The 19,498-nt window shown below is 26.8% G+C and overlaps 1 protein-coding gene across 1 annotated transcript; it reads right to left on the bottom strand.

Moving 5' to 3' along the window:
• Positions 1–1,360: 1,360 nt before the first annotated feature.
• Positions 1,361–3,289, bottom strand: LOC145843893 (cleavage and polyadenylation specificity factor subunit 7-like). The gene has a single exon (XM_082951157.1). It carries the CDS (start codon positions 3,266–3,268, stop codon positions 1,796–1,798), a length of 1,473 nt encoding a protein of 490 aa, XP_082807283.1. The 5' UTR covers positions 3,269–3,289; the 3' UTR covers positions 1,361–1,795.
• Between the last annotated feature and the right edge of the window lie 16,209 nt (positions 3,290–19,498).

Here is a 19,498-nt window from a genome sequence, read left to right on the forward strand (position 1 = left end):
CTTTTACAGAGGATTTTACACAGTAAAATATTCTTGTTAAATTTAACTTTTAAGTTTAATAACCTCTTAATTTAGATTTTATCGAAAGTTTTTAGTATTTAAAACGATAAACTAAGAAAAACTTTGCTGTGCTTACATTCCAAATATAAATATATTTTCAAAACTAACAATATTGATAAGACAAAAACTATGCTTACTAAAATTAACTAATTAGGTAATATCAAAAAACCTCAAATATTTTTAAAGCTCAAAGGAGATTGTTTCAAGGATCATTTTAAACATTGTCTTTTTTTAAATACTGTAATATTTTTGTAATCAACTGTTAAAATTTAAATTATCAAATGTTAATTTTTAAAATAGAAGCCCAAAACAAATGCATACATTAAGTTAAAAAAAGATCTTAAGTGTTACTAAACATTAACAATATGACAAGCAGATTTTTTAATAAGCAGGGTTGTTACTCTTTCAATCAAAAAACTAGCCTGAGGGTATTACATTTTTACTACAACATAAAGCATCAAATATTTACAGTAGATAAGTGTTAGATTCACCGCAAACATATAAAAATAGTATGTTTAAATAATTACAAATCTCGTGGTAATTATTATAATTGGTCATCCTTATACAACAAGTCTTAACACAATTTTTAACAAGCTACTAAAAAGTATTTTCTAAAAGGATCTTAAATCTAAAGGAAAGATAATTGGATCTAGCATTTAGCTGATCTAGTCATTTATGTTAAATATTTAACTACTTTAGACAATTAAATTCAAATAAATAATTTTTAAAACATTAAATTAGTTCTAGCATGAAAATAAAGACGAAAATGATAGTTTTACTTAAACACTATAAAATGAAGAAAAGATAGATGTTAGAATTCTAATCACACACAAATGCAACACAACTTAAAAAAAAACTTATATTGTGTTACAAGAAATAGCCTAAATTTATTTATTTTCAATTATACTGAGAGTGACAACCCTTGAAAGAAGAAAAAATATATTAAAAAGTTAAAAAATTTAATTTTAATAAATCACGAAAAAGTTTGTTAGATAAGTATTTAAGGTGAATATTCATCTCCAATGTACAAACTCATCCTTTAACTACTTATTCTTTAAATAATATTCAGAATACTCTAATAACTATCTACATAAGACCCTTATTCATACTAGTTAAATCTTTATATATAAAAATTTAAGAGTTTAAAACTTTAATTGTACATGATTCAAATTGTTAGCTGTGAATCTAAACTTTAGTTAAACTGTGGGTATAACTTAATTCATGTAAATCATTAGAAAAAACTGCTAAAAAAAGGTAAATAGACAGAAAACTTTTAACTTTTACGTAAAAAAATGTATTACAAAACAAAGTTATATATACCTATAAATTGATTCTATATTTAATGTAAATTATAAAAACGTGATTACACTTATAAATCTTAAAAATATCACATGTAAAAAAACTACAAAAACAAATTTGGTATACTATAGTGAGATTTATTTCCACAAAATACACAAAACAACTATAAGCACGAAATTCAGTTGGTGAGATGTCTTCATTGTTTTTTACACTCCTTTCCATTCTTTTCTTAAACTTGTCTTAAAAATTCTTTATTCGTTATTACACTACAAAACTCATTTTAACAAGCATAAAAGTATGTACAAGATTATAAAAATATAGTTACATCATTAGAAGTTATTAACATCTAGATACCATAAAACAAACAGCAAAGAAATTATTTTAAAAGTAAATGCTCTTTAAGACATTTGCTAATTTTACTCTTAATTTTTTAAACTTAGCGGCGATGGCGCTCATGACGGTAGCTGCTATCACGATCGCGGCTTCTATCTCTATGATAATAATCGCTGCGCTCCCTGCTCCTAGACCTTTCGCGGTGATCCCTGCGCCTTGACTTAGAATCGCGGTACCTGGAGCGCTCCTCACGCTCGTACGGACGCTCACGCTTCCTGTTGCTGCTCTCAGCCACCCTCTTCCGGTCTTCAATGCCGTGCAAGCAGTCTTTCAATGAGCCAATCAAAACCCTTGTGCGGTCGTCACCAGCCAGTTTAGACTGCTTCAACAACGAGATTGCAGTCAGCAAAGTGTCAATAGCTCCATTGAAATCACCCGCGCTGGCATCTGCCACAGCCCTGGTCATTGCAGTGCTCGAAACGGCCCTGTTTCTAATCATTGCTTCTTCTGCAACAGCGCTGGGCACGCCTGGAGACGGGGACCTGCGTCTCATGTTCTGCTGGAGAGCGTCCGCCTGCTGACCCGCAGATGGGAGTGGCAGCTGCGGTGGTGGCATGTTTCTGTTGGGCAACTGGGGAAGCAAATTGGGTGGTGGCACGCCTGCCAACGACGGTGGTGGAAGTCCAACCGGCATGGAAGGAGGCGGAAACTTTGTGTTGATGGAAGGGGGCAAGCCAATCGGAGGTGGTGGCAGGCGAGCCAGCAGAGCCTGTGGGAGAGTTGGAGGCCTAACTGAAGTGCCAATGACTGGAGGCGGCAGGTTAGGTGGTGGTATGCTGATGCCTCCAGCAGATGGGGGTGGAACATTTATTGGTGGTCTCAGCCCACCCAACAGACCAGTGGCTACTTGTGGCAAAACTGGCGGCGGGATCCTTATGTTTGCAACGTTTGGGAGGGCCGGGGGAGGTCCCAAAATAGAAGTCTGAGAAGTTGAGGTCAACAAGCTAGCGGGTGGCGCGTTGAGCGGCAGAGATACTGGCGGTGGTTGGTTGAACTGGGCACTCTGCGCAGTAGAGCTCTTTTGTTGGTTGCTGCCCGGTTGACTTTTAGAGGACTGCTGCTCAAATTGGTTGAGACTTTGGCGGTTGTATGGTGAAACTTGTGGGTTTCTTTCATGTATCTTTCTGTGCGGCAGCTTTTCCATGACAATTCTTGATGAAGCCTCAGATTGAAAGTGCACAAGCGCATAACCTTTAGACTGCCCATTTGATCTGTTTTCCATGAACTTGATTTCTATTATGTCATTGACACCCAGAGTTTGAATCAGTTTCATCAGATCATTATCAGAAGTCCACCACTGCAAATTTCCCACATAAACCGAAAACTTTTTGCCCTGGTAGTTGTACTTGAAGCTACCATTGCTGTGATGAGAACCGTTTGACTGCCTGTTGACTTGCGATGGCTGAACCATCTGGTCGAATATGTCTTGGCCCGCTGAATACTGGTTTTGCTCTTCATGAGCAAACTCGTGGTCAACATCAGCGTACAAATCTATGCTGGCGTCTCCTTCTGCCATTTTACCTTATTAACTACTAATAAATCTGTAAAAAATATTTTTAAGACAAACTTGAAAGAATTTAAAGGCATTTAAAAATAATCCAGATGATAACACTAAAATACAATTCATTTTTACCAAACAAACAGTTGAACTGTTCTATATAATAAATGTAGTTTATATGTTAGAAGTCTATTAATAATTAAATTGTAGTATGCATTAGTTAGGTAAATTATTATCTACTGGAAAAAGTTTTTTAAAACTTAAAATATTTCTTGTTTAGTGCATAGCTTAACCACTAAACAGTGAAATAAATGAATCTTAATGAAGTAAATATTACTAAATTTTTAGCTCTCAAAACTACTGGTTATGTACTTAAACTATTGATAACTTAAACAGCTAATAATTCTGTAAATAAATTAATAAACATAAATTAGATCTAAATAAGTAGTTAGTAGCTATGAAAATATACTTCTTGTTATTATTTTTTAATGTAATTAATAACTTTTAATTTGACTAATGTAAGTTGAAAAACATTGTTATAAGAATTTCTTAAACATTAAGTATATATTAGGACAATGTTTCTGGAAAAAAAAAGTTTTTTACTACATTTATCAAGAAATCTAATATACTTAAATCTTTAAAAGCTGTTTTACTTATAAACCCAACTTTACAAATGAAGCCCAAAATGCTATTAAACTTTGCAATTTTATTTTTAATTCAAAATAAAGATATAAAAACCATACCATGTACTATTAACAAAAACATAGCTTGGAAGACTTGATGGAATCGCTTTTTTTTAATCAACTCTTAGGTTATACTTTTGGGTCTAGTAGATTTTGCTTTTATTTTCTGACAACCAATGGAATAGTTTGGTATACAACTAATAAACAAAATATTTTTTATTGTTAGTAAAACTAAAACATCAAAAAAACAAAAAATGCTTATTCATTCAAGATCTGTCCCTGCTATTATATCATTACAGCTCTAAACTATAAGCATTCTATTTAAAATGAAATTTATTTTTTTCAAGCAAAAATTATCAACAACTAGCTTAAGCTACATAAAACTAGTCTAGTTAGTGACAAAGAATTAAAAAAAAGTTTTAAGAGCCAAAAACTGAACAAATTTAAGCTTGAAATTTTTTTATAACTATCAAAATAACTTAATATGACTTAATATTTACAAAACAAATTAAGGAAATAAATTAACTTTTAAGTCATAAAATCTATACTGAGGCTTCTGGAAAAAAACCTAACTAGCAAGTGTATACAACCTAGATAGCAATCTTTTTATTAAAATAATTAAAATTTTTGAACTTTAAAAGTTAAGCAATAAAATCAGAGTCACTAATTTTTAAAATAACTTATTTTGCTTTTTTTATTTAGCTAAGAGTCAGGGTAGATTACCAAAAACTTCATATTGGATCAAGTCTATAAGGTGGGCCAAGAATTTTTTTTAACTTATGTTGCCCTTTAATTTCCAGTTTAAATCATAAGCTATATCAAGTTTTTTTTTTTTTTAAATTAACTAAGTATGAGGTACAGGCAGTTTTGTAAATTTTATAACACAAATGTACGAAGTGACATTAGATAATATTAAGGCATATTTCCTGACCCTTTTAGCTTCTCATTCTATTTTTATGTTTTGTTTTATAAATTGTTGATGTAATTTTAACTAAAAACATCTTATCAACCATGCTATTAATATATTGACGCTTTAACATCTTACAAATTGTAATTTTAAGTAGTAAAATTGTTCTATTAACATAATCTATTTAAATACAACCAGGGCTAAATTTGTTTAAACTTATTAACAATGCATTTTGTTTTTTCTTAATGTACAAAATTATTAAAAAATTGTTTTAGTAAACTGATATTTTAGTAAAATTATATTTTTAAGAAGATGTAGAAGTTAAGTAATGTAAAGGTTGATAAAATGTTTGTTATTAAAATGACATCATCAGTTTCTAAGCATAAAAATCATAATAAGGAACTGAAATAAGTTGGAATATGGTTTATATGGCATTAAGTTGTCTAGCTTGGGATTTTACAAAATGATCTTATTTTGAACAGTTTAATTTTATCTATTTAAATAAGAAATTTTTAACTGCTCTACAAAATTCAAAGTATTTTTTTAGTTAAGGATGTGGAAGGTGCAAACTAAAAACAAACAGACTATTTCACAAAAAATTTATGTTTTTTTTTACAGTAGTCCATTACTTATATGACTAAAGTTTAGCAACCTTCATAAAATAAGTTTTTAATAAAAGTTAAAAAATAAGTTTTTAATAAAACTTATTTTTTTTAGTTTTATAAACTTGGTGTAAAATTAATATTTTTTATATACTTTTCAGGGTTCAGGGTTGCCACTCATTTTTCAAAAAATTTTTCAGGTTTTTCAAATTTCTTCCAGGTTTTTAAAAGTACACATTTTTGGGTCTATTTTTAGTTTAAAGTTAAATTTAAGGTAAGAAACTGTGTTAAAAAGTATAAAAAGATTGAAAAGATAGAGTAATACTTAAATGTGTTTTTTAATAAAAAAAATTGGTGATGACAATTTTTTTTTCTATATGATAATTTTTTTGAGTAAAACCAAAATTTTACTACTGAAAGTGCTAAAATTCTTGAAAATTCCAGGTTTTTCCCAGTTTTTTTTTTGCCTAAATTGTCAAATTCCAGGTTTTTCCAGGATTCCAAGTTAAGTGGCAACCCTGAGGGTTATCAAATTAAATTTATAAATTTTACTAATACCAATCATTTTAAATGTTGAAATGTTTAGAATAAACAATTAAGTTAGTATTAAAAATAACTTAACATTTTTAAACATTTCAAGGTAAGCATAAATTCATGATTTTTTAAATGTTTTATAACACAAAGTTATAACTTAAGTAATTTGACATTTCTTTGAAAATGATACAATCTTAAGATTTAATTAAATAAAAGAAAATAGATTTTGTTAAGAAATGAAATAGTTGTAAACATTTTTTAATAAACTACTTAATTTTAAATTATATGTTAAAAACTTCGAATACTAAATCTGAGATAGTGTCTAAAAATTAATAGGTCAAATATTAACTTTTTTTCCAAAATTTTTTTTTAAAGACTAAACTTAAAAAGCTTCTTTGTTGAATATAGTTGTGCACTAGACACTAAAAAAGATTTAATATTTTTTTAATAAAATATTCTTACTTCTCTTATCTGCAGTGTGTACTACTATTATCAGAAAATAATTATCTACAATAATTATATTTGTAGGCCATATTTTCAAAAGAAAACAAAATTAAGGGCATAGGGGAATAAGGGCACTTTTTGACATGTTGATTTTACTTTAATGATCTTTAATGTAGCTAACAGTTGCTTTTTACCATTTCTTATAATAAAAATTGGATTTTGAGATATCAGGAGATATTTAAAATAATAGTTAAAAAAAATCTATACAAAGAAAAGAATTTTAATAGTAATGGCACAGATTAAAATACTAAATATTTTCAAGTTAAAAAGATGGACTTTGTTTTATTGAACCTTCCATGTTTATAACCTTTAAAAAAAAAAAACAACAACAACAACAACAAAGACATAAATAATTAAGACATAAAATATATTGAGAATAAACATGAAAACAAAGAAACCTTTTTGAACAAAAATAAATTTATCTGCCACAAAAACAATATAATAAATAAAGTTGCAATATAAACCACTTTTTTTTTGTTTTAATAATAAATCAACAAAACAGTTTTAGTATCAAAAAGTACTACTTTAAAAACCCAAAACAATACTTCAGATATTCATAAAAAAAATATAAATACATCATTTTTTTGTAGTTACATATTTTTCAAGAAATTAATTTTGACAAATATATCTAAGAAAGTAAGGGGTACAACTTGGCCTTAGTTAACTAATTTTTTACAAAGGCATAAATGGAGTTTTAATTTTTAACTTCCAAGTCATTTTTGAGGTATAATGTATACAAGTTGTATAGTTCAACAGGTTCAATATGGTCCAACTGAAGTTGTCAAAAAATACTCTCGTGTAAAAAAAATCAATTTTCTGGTATATTTCTAAATCAATCAATATAGCAGGGTTTCCAAAAGTTCATTTGAAACTTTTCTCCAGGATTTCTGAATATCATTCAAGTTTAAAGAAAAAAATTTTTTGGTCCATTTTTAATATAAAACTAAACTTAAGTTTAAAAACTGTCTCCGATAGTATGAAAGATAAACATTGAAAAGCTACTATCAAACTACTTTGAATGTGTTTTTAAATGAAAAATAAATTTAATGATATGAAATCTATTTTATATTTTTAATAAATTTATTGTTTGCAATCAAAATTTCTATACTTAAAATGTACAAACTATTTAAAATTCTATGTTTTTTATTGATTATTGTTTTAAGTTGCAAGTTTTTATTCAAAATTTTCCAGGATTCCAGGCTTTTTAGAAACTCTGAATATAGAAGTGCTTTATTTATTTTTATTAAATAACTAAGGGTTGTAAGATCTCTAGTAAACTGTTTTTAAAATGGCAACAATTAAATACTTTTTATTTAGTTTTAGTGATATAATGTTCTATTTTTTAAACAATTTTATTATCATACAAGAAAAAATTTGTGAAAGTTTGAGGTCTTTTGTATACAAAACTTACAAGGAGATAGACCTTATGGTTTTTTTTTATCTAGCAAAAAGTTGGTAATGAGAAATAAACTTAAATATTTATAAACAAAAGTTAAACAAAATTGATAATATTACAAAAGTTAGTTATATTTTGCAAACAATTACCTATTGTTTGAGATTTTATTATTAATTTTTTTTAAGTATTGCAATCCTCTTTGACCTTAGTTTATATTGTTATGGTACTGGCAAATACTTAAATATTAAATTTATTTTTTCCCTTTTCCAAATTTTAGAGCTAAAATTAAGCTCTTTTTTAGGTATTGCCCCTTTTAATCCCATGATACTTTGCGTTTTAGGAAACCCTGGTTTACCTCAGGGTAGAGCTACCTGAATGCTTATGCTATGCCAATATTTTTGTGTTTAAACTTGTGTGGCTTATAACTGATTAAAATCTAACAACTTTACCTCAGGGTAAAATATTAAAAAGCAAGCTAAGGCCAATAAAACACCAAGCTAAAAAGTAAAAATTTATGGATGATAAAGTTACAAAATCAACCCCTCCCTTTTGCCCCTTTTACTTATTCCCATTAACTTAAAATATTGCTTATTTGGAAAATCTTATATAAAATATTCATAATATATGTAAATAATAATAATATGTATTATATGTAAATATTTCAGAAACTTTTAATTTTCTAATGTGTGACTAAGTATAAAATTTTTGGACTACTATGCTTGCTATTGATTAAGTAAATAAAAAGGGTTCCCTTTTAAAGTATAGAACTAAAACTTATTTTACTATTTGAACATCAATACTTATAGCAATTTAAAATTACCAATAACACTTGAAATAAAAGTAATTTGGATAAACTTACAGTCCCTAAATTCGGATCCAAGATGTTTAGGATCAATTGATTCTGTATTTAAACCCAGAAAAACTTTTTACTAGTTAGAATCATCTGGGCTGAAACTTTTTGCTGAATAGTGAACTGTGGGAACAAATAATTAAGCCATTTTAGTTTATTTACAAATCGATGTTGAAACAGAGACAAAAAAAACTTTCTACATGATTTATTTACAACAAGACATCTTGTAAAAAAATTGAAAGCAAAAATTGAATAAAAAACGAATTAAAGCATTCAAAAAATAATAATTAAATATTTACAAAAACTAATTTTGAAATACCTTGAAATAAGGTTTTTGTTTTCGTTTGTGATCAATAAACTTATAATTTTCTTATTTTTATTACTTTTAATAGACTTTAAGTTAAATTGAATCAAAAATGCTATTGTAGATTCAGTTATTTATTAATTTGTTATAAAAATACAAAATGAATACAAACATATTAATTTTACGCTTAAAAAAAAACATTGTGATCAAAATTGGAGTTTAATAAAATTATTTCTTTAAGGGTTGCTAGAAGTTTGGAAACAATGAGTTTTCAACAATGAAAAATATTGTTTTTTTTTTAACCAAAAATGTCAAGCTCACTCAATTTTGTAGCATCTTGATTATATAAATCTTACAATTATGTTTTAAAGTAGTTTAAATTTCGTACAAAAGGTTATTTTATATTTACATGGAAGGCTTTAGTTTATTGTATATCTAAAAACAATTTCAAATACTTTTAAGGGTAAATTAGTTTAGACATCAAGCTGGTATAACTATTTTATTCATTTCTGTTTTATAGTTATTAACTTTTCTTTGGAACAAAGCAAATCTAAGTGAAAACTATTTTAAATTTTAAAAATAAAAAGTTATGACATCATTAAATTGATAACTAATTTTATTACTTATCTTAAATTGTTGTTAAATACCTAAAAACCGTTTGGTTACTACATATGAATACTTTATACAAAAACTAATTACAACTTATTAAGCCTTCATTAAGATATCATTTACGTTAAATGACACTTCTAAGAACCTTTATTTTTATTCAAAGCTTTTTATAGTATAGTATTTTTAGGTAATGTACAGATTTACTCTTAAATAGCGGAAAAAACCTTTTAAAAAACACTTATATCTAATGTTCCGATAGTTTTTTAATACATTTTAAAATAAAATAAAGCAATATTAGAAAGACTTCAACTTCCTCCGCATAGCTACTAAAACATATAACTATATAATTAAAAATAAGTTTAATATTTTTATGCAAACTTATACAAAAAACGCATCAAACTGACAAAAAAAGCATAAAGATGACCTTTGTAAAATAATACTTAAAGCTGTTTAATAATTAAATATATACAATAAAAATAATAAGCTTACATTTAATCAAAGTATATATTGTAGAAATATTTCGTTTAAGTTTTTAAATTGTTCAGCGTCAGCCGTCATTAAAATTGTTAATAATATAATTAAGTGTGTCTAATTAAAATTATACTTTTTTTTAACTTTTACTGCTTTAATTTAATACCATTAAAAGCAAAATTGTTTTGTCTAGGTTTAATATAAAAATAAAAATAGTAAAAGTAATTTAAATTATAATACGTATAAAAACTTTAAAGGTTAGTTTTGATGTTTAGTATGAATTAATAATGTAACGACAAAAGTTTTTCCGATTTTTATTTTCTTTTAGCTTTTTTTCTAACTAAAAGTCATATGCATTTTCCTTAGTATTACTAATGTAATTAGTAATAGTATTAATAGGTTTTTTATTTTAACTTGTTTGAAACAAAATACTACTTGTTATTGTTTTTATGTTAAGCAACACTATTGTAAAAAATCTTAAAACAGATTGAAACATTTAGACTTTGGAAAAATAAAGTTTAACATTAAAATAATCTAAAATGAATTTTGATATTATTAATTTAATATTTCAGATAAACTTTTGATATTTATTTTTATCACTAATAAAATTTAAAAATTTTTAAACTTTCTTTTTCGATAGAATTAGATTATTAGAAATAATTTAAAACTATTTAGACAACATGTGTGCTTATTCAAAATATCTGATTATATTAGTTATTCGTTGAGTTATTTGAATGGTAAGTTTGAACTTTTCATAATACAAAAAGGCTTAAGAATCTAACTTTACTATAAGTGCAAAATTCTTTTTTAAGATTAGTTTTTATTTAGTTTTTATACAAGATTTATTTTTTAAGTCTACGTACAAAACTGATAATGTATCTTTTTTATCTTAGGATGTATTAATATAAATCTAAAAACTTATTGATACGCTTAGCTCATTATAAGTTAATTGTTGAAAAAATGACTCCTCCACAAAATACTAAAAAGTCATTTAAAATAAAGTTTAGTAGATTAGTAAGCATGTAAAGTAGTTTTAGTATTTAAAAGGTTATATTTTGATTTGACCTAGTATCATCTAACAAAAACATTGTCGCAAACTATTATAAAAACACCAAACTTATAACAGTAAAATTTTAAAATAAGCAAAATCAAATCAATTTAATTAACAGCGTATGTAAGATTAATTCCTTCTCGGACTGGGATCATTAGAAAAAAATTCAATGCCCGCGTAGTTTAAATGTGAACTACAAAAACTTCAAAACTTTAAAACCAAAATTTAAAACAAAAACGTTTAGATTACGTTACTGAGTGCTGAAAATTAAACTAAGAAATATAACAAGCTTAACTTCGTTAGTTTTATTTTGTTTTGTAAACGTTTTTTAAAAAGTACGAGCAAGTTTAAAGCAAGAAAAAAAAAGATTTTTTTCAAAGCAAGATTAAAATTGTTAACGTTATTTTAAAATTCAAAAATAATTAATTTAATACAAGTAAAATAACTTTTTTCGATAACCGAATGATTTTTTCGAACACGAGGGCCTTGGACCAAACTTTTTGAACTCTTTTTTTTCTTGTTAAATAAACAGCTAATAACTAAATTATTTTTTGATACTTTTAGTCTATACAAAAGTTAAAAACAATTTTTTTGAAGTAAACTTAGTTGTGGTATTTGAAATAACTATTTATAACTTTGCTTTCTATATTTATTTTTTAAATGAATTCTATAAAAGAATGATAGTTTTATCAAAGCATATTTGAAAATATAAATTACGAAGAATATAAAAAATTTCATAAACTAGCAAAAGACAGTATACAAAAACATTTTAGCTAATATTTACTTTAAGCTTAGCAAGAACTAAAATTATAAGCTATTCAAACATATTTAGGGATTACTTTCTTAATTAAACATCTTCATAAAAAAAAAAAGTAAAACTTTTCGTTTATTTTATTATCTATAGTTGTTATAAGTTTTAGTTTCTTGATTTAACACTATAAAAATAAAACGATAGTAGTTTTTTGAAATGCACTTTTACATGAATTATGCTAACCATGCAAGTTTAAATACAAAAATTGAATTTTTTAAGTTTTTCACTTCAACACGATTCAGCTGATTGCCTTAGGATATTGTTGTTTATATCTACCACCTACCCTGGTTCGATTAGTGAAAATCTTAGAGTTTGTATTGGTTTAGGGGAAGATTTATTACAACGCAAAATCGGACCGCACGGAACGGTTTACCACAGGTTAGAACTTGTAAAAAACACACTTTAAAGTTTTTGAAGTGAACTTATGTCTTTTATTCAGGTTTTATTAGTTTTCAACAAATTGTTTGCAAGCTATTCGTATTGTTATGTATATTTTTCTTTGATTGGAAAAACATATTTAAATTAAAAAAAAATTGCCAAATTTGAAAAAGCATTAACTTCTTAAACAAGATTATGCTGAAAATGTTTTTTTTTTATGTAACTATATTTTTTAAATAGAACGGCCAAGTGTACTTAACTAAGTTTAGGTGTTTATAATAATCGTTTGTATTAATTATTTGCTCTTATAAAGTTGTAATGTAACTAATACCCTATAAAACTATTTTTAATCTTTGAAGTTGTTTTCGAAGTAATATTGACAAAATTTTTTCATTATAAAATAAGCTTAAAAAATACTTCAATAAGTAAACTTTTAAATCTATCAGGTTATTCAATTTTCGACAAAAGCATGTACATTTTTAACACTGTTGGCTGTTAATCACAACATATAGAACTAAGTTTTGTAGTTTTTTTTTTCTGCAACACAACTTTTGTTCATACAAAAGCCAAGTGTTTCAGTTGGTTTTTTAAAAATTATCCCATCTTCCAGCACGTTAACAACCTGGTAAATTCAGACGCAAGTTACAAATACGCCAGAATGTGGCAAAGTTTACACGTGGAGGTTTACAAACTGTGAAAGTTACAACTCTCGTGCACAAACTGCCGCGTTTTATTGGGACACAAACTGCGCCCAGTCGCAGTTCGTTGCGCGGGCGTGTTCGCGGGAAGTCCCCCAAACGATGCTGGCAGTTGCGGCGCAGTGGCGTTGCGAGGTACCTTTTTAGGGGGGCGCGAATAATGGAACAAAATTCTAAACTAAAAACTTTTTTTTTGAATTGGTTTAAGACCTTTTTATGTTATAACTACATCAATTTGTAAATGTAATAAAATGTTCGCTAGCTAAAAAATCAAAGTAACTGCTAAAAAAATGTTTAATGCAAAAAATTACAGTTTTATAGTAATTATAACTACTTGATATCAAACAAATACTATCCTGGTCCTACTTGAGTTACCCATAGTCAAAGTACTATTGCTCGAGTTGCCCCTGCACGAGTTGTCCCTGCTCGAGTTGCTCCTGCACGAAATACCCCTGCTCGAGTTGCTCCTGCACGAATTACACCTGCCCGAATTGCCCCTGCTCGAGTTTCCCCTGCTCGGGTTGTTCCTGCTCGTGTTCAATTTGTCACTACTTGTCTTTTGTTCTTGCGTTGTAGTGAATTTTCTACAACGATCATGAGTTTCAATTCACATAGTGCTGAAGTTTATTCAGCTCCAGCACTTAGCCATCAAAAAAATTGTGTTAAGGAGTTGTTTTTGTTTAAGATGCTTGACTGAGCTTGCAGCTCCAATGTTACGGACTTTTCGAATATTGGATATAAAACTTTGAAAAAAAAAAAGTTTTAGCAGGAAAATTAACGACGGTCATGTATACATTTGGCTGTATTTTTTCTACCACTTCATGACCACTATTTTTTTCTTTTCACCTAACATAATAATTTCTACATCATTTTATAGCTTAACTTTTTATCTTCAAAACAAACGTTTTTTATTTTAGTTTGGGGTGGTACAGCTGAAGCAGAGTCCTATTTGAAACAGCGTCTTAAAACTGAAACTTTTGTAATCTTTTTTCCCCCCTCAGGACGCTCGTGGTGTGTGATGATTGGCTTGCTATTTGCGAAATAAAGTACTATGCAAACGCTAAATTCCGTTTGTTTTCGTGCTGAGTTGAGAAAAAAGTACGTTTCGTCTAACACAAGTTGAAACTGTGTATTTTTCACTGCTAGAACAAAAACTTAATGAACAAAAGTGCGGAACGAAATTGGTCGAGCAGTGTTTTTTAAACAACGCAAATACTAATCAAAATCAAATCAAATTGAATGGTACTATAAATTACTGTCTGCAGTTTTAGTGCTAACAATAAAGACTTAAAGCTATTTCTTTTTAAAGACCTGAGGTACAAAATCTGTAAAAGGCAAAGAACCAACAGCTTAAAAACTAACTAAAAAAACTATCAAAAAAAAAACAACTTTAAAATGTTAAAAAAATTATTATAAAGTTGTCATACCAGTTATGCTTTTTTCTTTTTGTTAAATAATTAGTTTATGTAGGAAGTGTTTAAGCTCAATTGGATGGAAATAACTAGTAGATATTGCAACCACTTTTATTGCAATTTTCTTATCTTGTTAATTTTCTCGTAAAATACTGGTTGATCAAATATTTAAATATAGTATTCGTGTAAATATCTGTAGCAACAGTCTTTGATAAATATTTAACAGTTAAATTTCACAGGCTAGATAATTATAAATAAATTTAAAAAACGATGAAGACGTTATAAACAACTTTTTATTTGTTTATTTTTCTACGCTTACACAAGTTTTTGATAAGTATTGTTGCGTGGAGTTTTGTAAAATTAAGTTCTTAGAAGTATAAGTGTCAGAAAAACTAAATTAAGAAACAAAAACATTTAAACTGTCTTTACTTTAAGAAATTTAGTAGTTTGACACAATCTTGTTGTCTCATGGTAACTATGTAGTAAATTGTGTTACTTTTCTATTAAAACACGCAAAAACTAAACTAATAATAAATATTTTTAAAATTTTGCACAAAAATATAGTTTTTAAAAAACATCAATAACACTACGACTAAAAACCATAAAAACGTTCAATGTATCTACTTAATACTAGATAATTAGCTTTACAATGATGGTTTACAAATAGACTTTAACAATAAAAGCTATTTTCATTAAATTAAGCTCGTTTGAATTTTATTAGCTAGTGTTGCTGTAAAAGGAAGTTATTAAAAAAGGAGCCTTTAAGCATTAAAAGTAATTTGTGTTTATTAAAATTAACCTACTTTTGTTTTATTGGGCAGTATTTAAAGGCAGAGTAGTAAATTCGTTTTAAATATCACTTATTTATGAATATAACTTGTTTGTTGTATCTAGCTTAGTTTTTTAACGTTAGTTTAAAGTTGCAGTTTTAAATTAAAAGCAACAGAAAATTAGAATAAAATAAAAACATTAAATTAAATGAGCTTATGATAAAATAAATGTTTATTTACTTTTTTTAAAAACATATTCTTTAAACTTAGTTTAAGTCTTATAAGAGTTGCGCAGGTTAATGAAATTTAGTGTTGAACTATTCCCTTGCCTAGTTAAAAAGTTACTTTAAATATTAAAAAACAACATACTAATTATCTTTTGAACTTTATAACTACTAACACTTATGTAACCGTTTATAAACTTTAAACAGTAAAACTTATGTAATGAGTCTTTATAAGTTTTTAAGAGCATTTCGTTCTTTAATTTAAATAACTATTTATTCAAGAAAGTTTATGAATTATTTGTAATGAACTTGAAATACACATTAAGACTTCATATGAATAAAATACCACGTAAATGTATTTAGTAGTTCGTTAAAGTTAACATAAACAGTTTTAGTATAAAAAAATGTTTTTTGTCTACATCTTATCGAAACAAGACTTAATTTTTTTTTTGACTTTAAAAGTTTTTAGTTGCTCTAAAGCCTGAATTATACTAAATAAAGATAGTGTTTATAACCTAGTTCTTTTTGTGCAAAAAAAAGAACAAAACTAAAAATCATGCAAAAAAAGACTAATGTTTATACTAGAAAAAGATAGTTTTGTTTATTTAAAAAGCAACAGGTTCACTTAAAAAAATGTATTGTATATCTTTAATATAGTAAAAAGATCAAAGTTTACTTTTAAGTCTTATTTTGATTACAAAATCTCTAAAGTAATTTTGAAATAAACTCTGAAAACTTCAAACTAAGTTTAAAAAAAAAACCTTTTCACCATATTCACATAAATCAAAAAGTTTTGTGTTATTTTTAGTGATAAAAAACTGTATAAACTGTTATTATTAATAGAAAGTTAGTTGTTATATTAACTTTAAGAACCAATAAAGTTATAAATTTTATTAAAAAATGTTGTGATTAAATTTTAAAAAGTATCAAAAAGTTTTGAATCTTTTCAGAATCTCTTAAAATCTTAAAAGTTGCAAGAACCAAACGTTTTGTCAGCGTTTTACCGAAAAACACTTGAAAACAGTCAGCCAAAAACCACCACAAGCCACTCTGAAATCTTTTCAAGGCTCATTACAGCACCGTTGTTTACGGCCGATTTCTCTGAAAAGTTCAGAAAATTCGCAGCAACAGCAAGGCCACCAGAATTAAGAAATTAAAAAAAAGCTCTGATCGAAACGTGTTTACGAAAACACGAGCTTTGCTTGGAACTGATGAGCGTGAAATTATTGTAATGCCGAATGGCGAATGTCAACAGCTTTGTGACTCATGCTCGTCTCGTGCAGGAGAGACATGCAAAACAACACGACCTTGACGAGTCTGCAGTTGTCACGAGAGGTTTGATCGCTCACAACAAGCACTATGAGGTGAATTCTCAATACTGTTCAAAAAATAATTCCAATTTGGTTTATTTTAATGTAGGTTGGAAATATTCTCAACATTAACAAACAAGTTGTTATTTTTTCCACAGTGCTGATTACGTTTTAGCAAACAAAATTGGTTAGCTGTTTTGTTTTATTGATTCAGTGAAAAAAAGTAAAAAAAAAAGATATCAAAACTATTTCATAAAAACACAAACTACAATAAAACTAAAAGTGAAACCGAAAATAATTTAAAAGAAAGTTTTTGAAGTTTTTCTTGAAAATCATTTTTTTTCTACCGCCGGCCCTGTTACATAACAATGCGGTGTTAATCACAAATCCTGCTTATTACATAAAAGATCGATTAAGACGACCACTCACGAAAAATTACCGAAAAGCGCGGTGTTTGAATTAAGAGATTCAAATAAAAATTGAAGTTAAGTGGGAAAAACCACTCGAGTTAAATAACTTTTGGTCGTTCTGTTACGCAACACTGAAAGGTTCATCTGAAATGTTTACGAGAGATTGGAAGGCTTGCTGAAGGTTATAAAACTGATTGGAAAACAAAAACACCGCAACAAAAACTTGAAATTACTTACCAAATAACGGTTTAAAACAATTAGTGAGACGCAGTTAATTTTTAGGTTTCAAATAAATAGTTTCCAAATCGCTAGAAACTTTTATTTTGAAATAAAAAAAAAAAATTATAAAGAATAATATATAAAAAAAAGCTTTTAGTATCTAAACAGAGTTTGAAAACTTTAATGTTATCAAATATTATTTTTAACATTTCAAAAAGTCTAACTTTCTTTATTATAATTCAAAGCATGACTTTTTTTGAAAAAAAAAAATCATGTTTTGAAGTATAATAAAAATCTTATTACATCATGTATTGAAATTATATCGTTGTGTTTTAGTAAACTCATGCTTATTAATGACTACAATAAATTTGACAACCGGATCTGTTTACAACACATCAGGTATTTAAAATTATACAAAGTAACTATTCTAACATGCACTAATTTTTAATTTACGAAAACAACTTAAACTTTCAGGAATGAATATTGGTACTTTAATTTTAGATTGGTTTTAAATTTTCTTTAAAGATAAATTGCTTAACAAGTTTAAATCGTAAATAGCTTTTAAAAATGAACCGTCACTAAATTTGGTAAATAGAACAGCAGGATTAAGTAATAGAAATTTTGGTAAAAGTTATCAATATAATACAAAACACCTGTAACTCATAAAAGTTTAAAGTTTTAAAATTTGCGGAGAAGTTTTTCCGCATTATAGCTACATAAAAACCCAAAATATTGTTAAATCTGGTTTTCTTAAGATATCGTAACAAAACACAATCATAGGTTAATTGCTTTCTAAATATTTTTAAAATCCTTTCTGTTGATTTAAATACAAATAAATATACCTATTAAGGTAAACTGTACTTATACTTTTTGCATGCTTAATTTTAATGTACCTTAATTTATCTGACCTTGTGGAGCAACTAATATATATATGTGCAGCGAAACAGTGTTAGACGAATAAAATATTTGCATACATTAACAGTTGTTTTTTAAAGTTGATTTACAAAAAAAGTATATTTTAAAGCATCCTTTGTAGTATTTACTTTACATCAGAAACAAATGGTAAAAAGTTAAACAAATATTTAAAAAAACTTTTAGTCTATTTTTTGAAATAATGTATTTTATAATTTTTTTAATAAAAAGGTTGTAGTAAACACATTATTACTTTATAAAAAACTGCATTATAAAAATCTAAAAATATGTTTTTTGAGGTGTTTACAGGCTGTATGTTTAAAAATGTATAAAAAACTTTGATGACATTTGCATTGTATAAAATGAAAACAAATACATAATAGTTTAAAAATAACTCTCTTTTCTATTTATAGACTACAATGTTTAAACATCGCACACTTTTGTTTATAACTACATTTGCATAGTTCTAATGCTTTTGAGTGTTATTTTTCTTTTTATCTAGTTAATTATTTTTTTAGAAAGTTTTTATTAAACAAGGTTGCTTGTATGTTTCGTTGTAGTAAACAATTAAAGCAGTTAATAACAAAGTATTTATTTTAGTTTTGATATTAAACCAAAAATAGTGTTTGTTGCTTAAAATCAAAAAAGTTATTGAAGATGAAAATGAAACGCTAGTTTTATTTTTCAAACAAAAATTAAAACGATTAATGTTGTCACTTTGTAAAACAAATGTGTAACGAATCTACCCAAAACCAAAACACAAAACTTTTTCTTTTTTCGCTCGTCCCGCAGCGTATATAAGCGACGCGGGATCGCATTCGGACATAACAAGGTTTGAAGGTAGATTAAAAATATCACCTATATGTATATAGTTGTGGAAAAGTTAAAAAATTATAATGGTATGAGAATTTAGCGTTTTTTAGAGGTTGTTTGACCGAAATTGAGCAACAAAAATTAAATATGTTTTTTTTAAAGTACAACAGCTTTACTAAAGTGTTTTATGTTTGATAAAATAGAAAACTAAAATTAAAAAAAAACTTATTATTATTATTAATTAATTAATTAAAATCATATAAACAAAAGCACCGAATGCAACAACTTATGAAAACGTTTTGTTTACGCCGCAGCAACTGAACTTCAATTTAAGTCATGAGCGCCTCTCAAGCAGTTTTGAGAGTTTCGCAAACAAAAGT

Source organism: Thalia democratica, chromosome 9 (assembly GCF_965202585.1).
Source record: "Thalia democratica chromosome 9, ktThaDemo2.hap1.1, whole genome shotgun sequence".
NCBI classification, from domain to species: domain Eukaryota; kingdom Metazoa; phylum Chordata; class Thaliacea; order Salpida; family Salpidae; genus Thalia; species Thalia democratica.

What these genes read in the sequence shown, in the direction of transcription:
- LOC145843893 (XM_082951157.1), bottom strand. Translation starts at nt 3,268, where the DNA reads ATGGCAGAAGGAGACGCCAGCATAGATTTGTACGCTGATGTTGACCAC.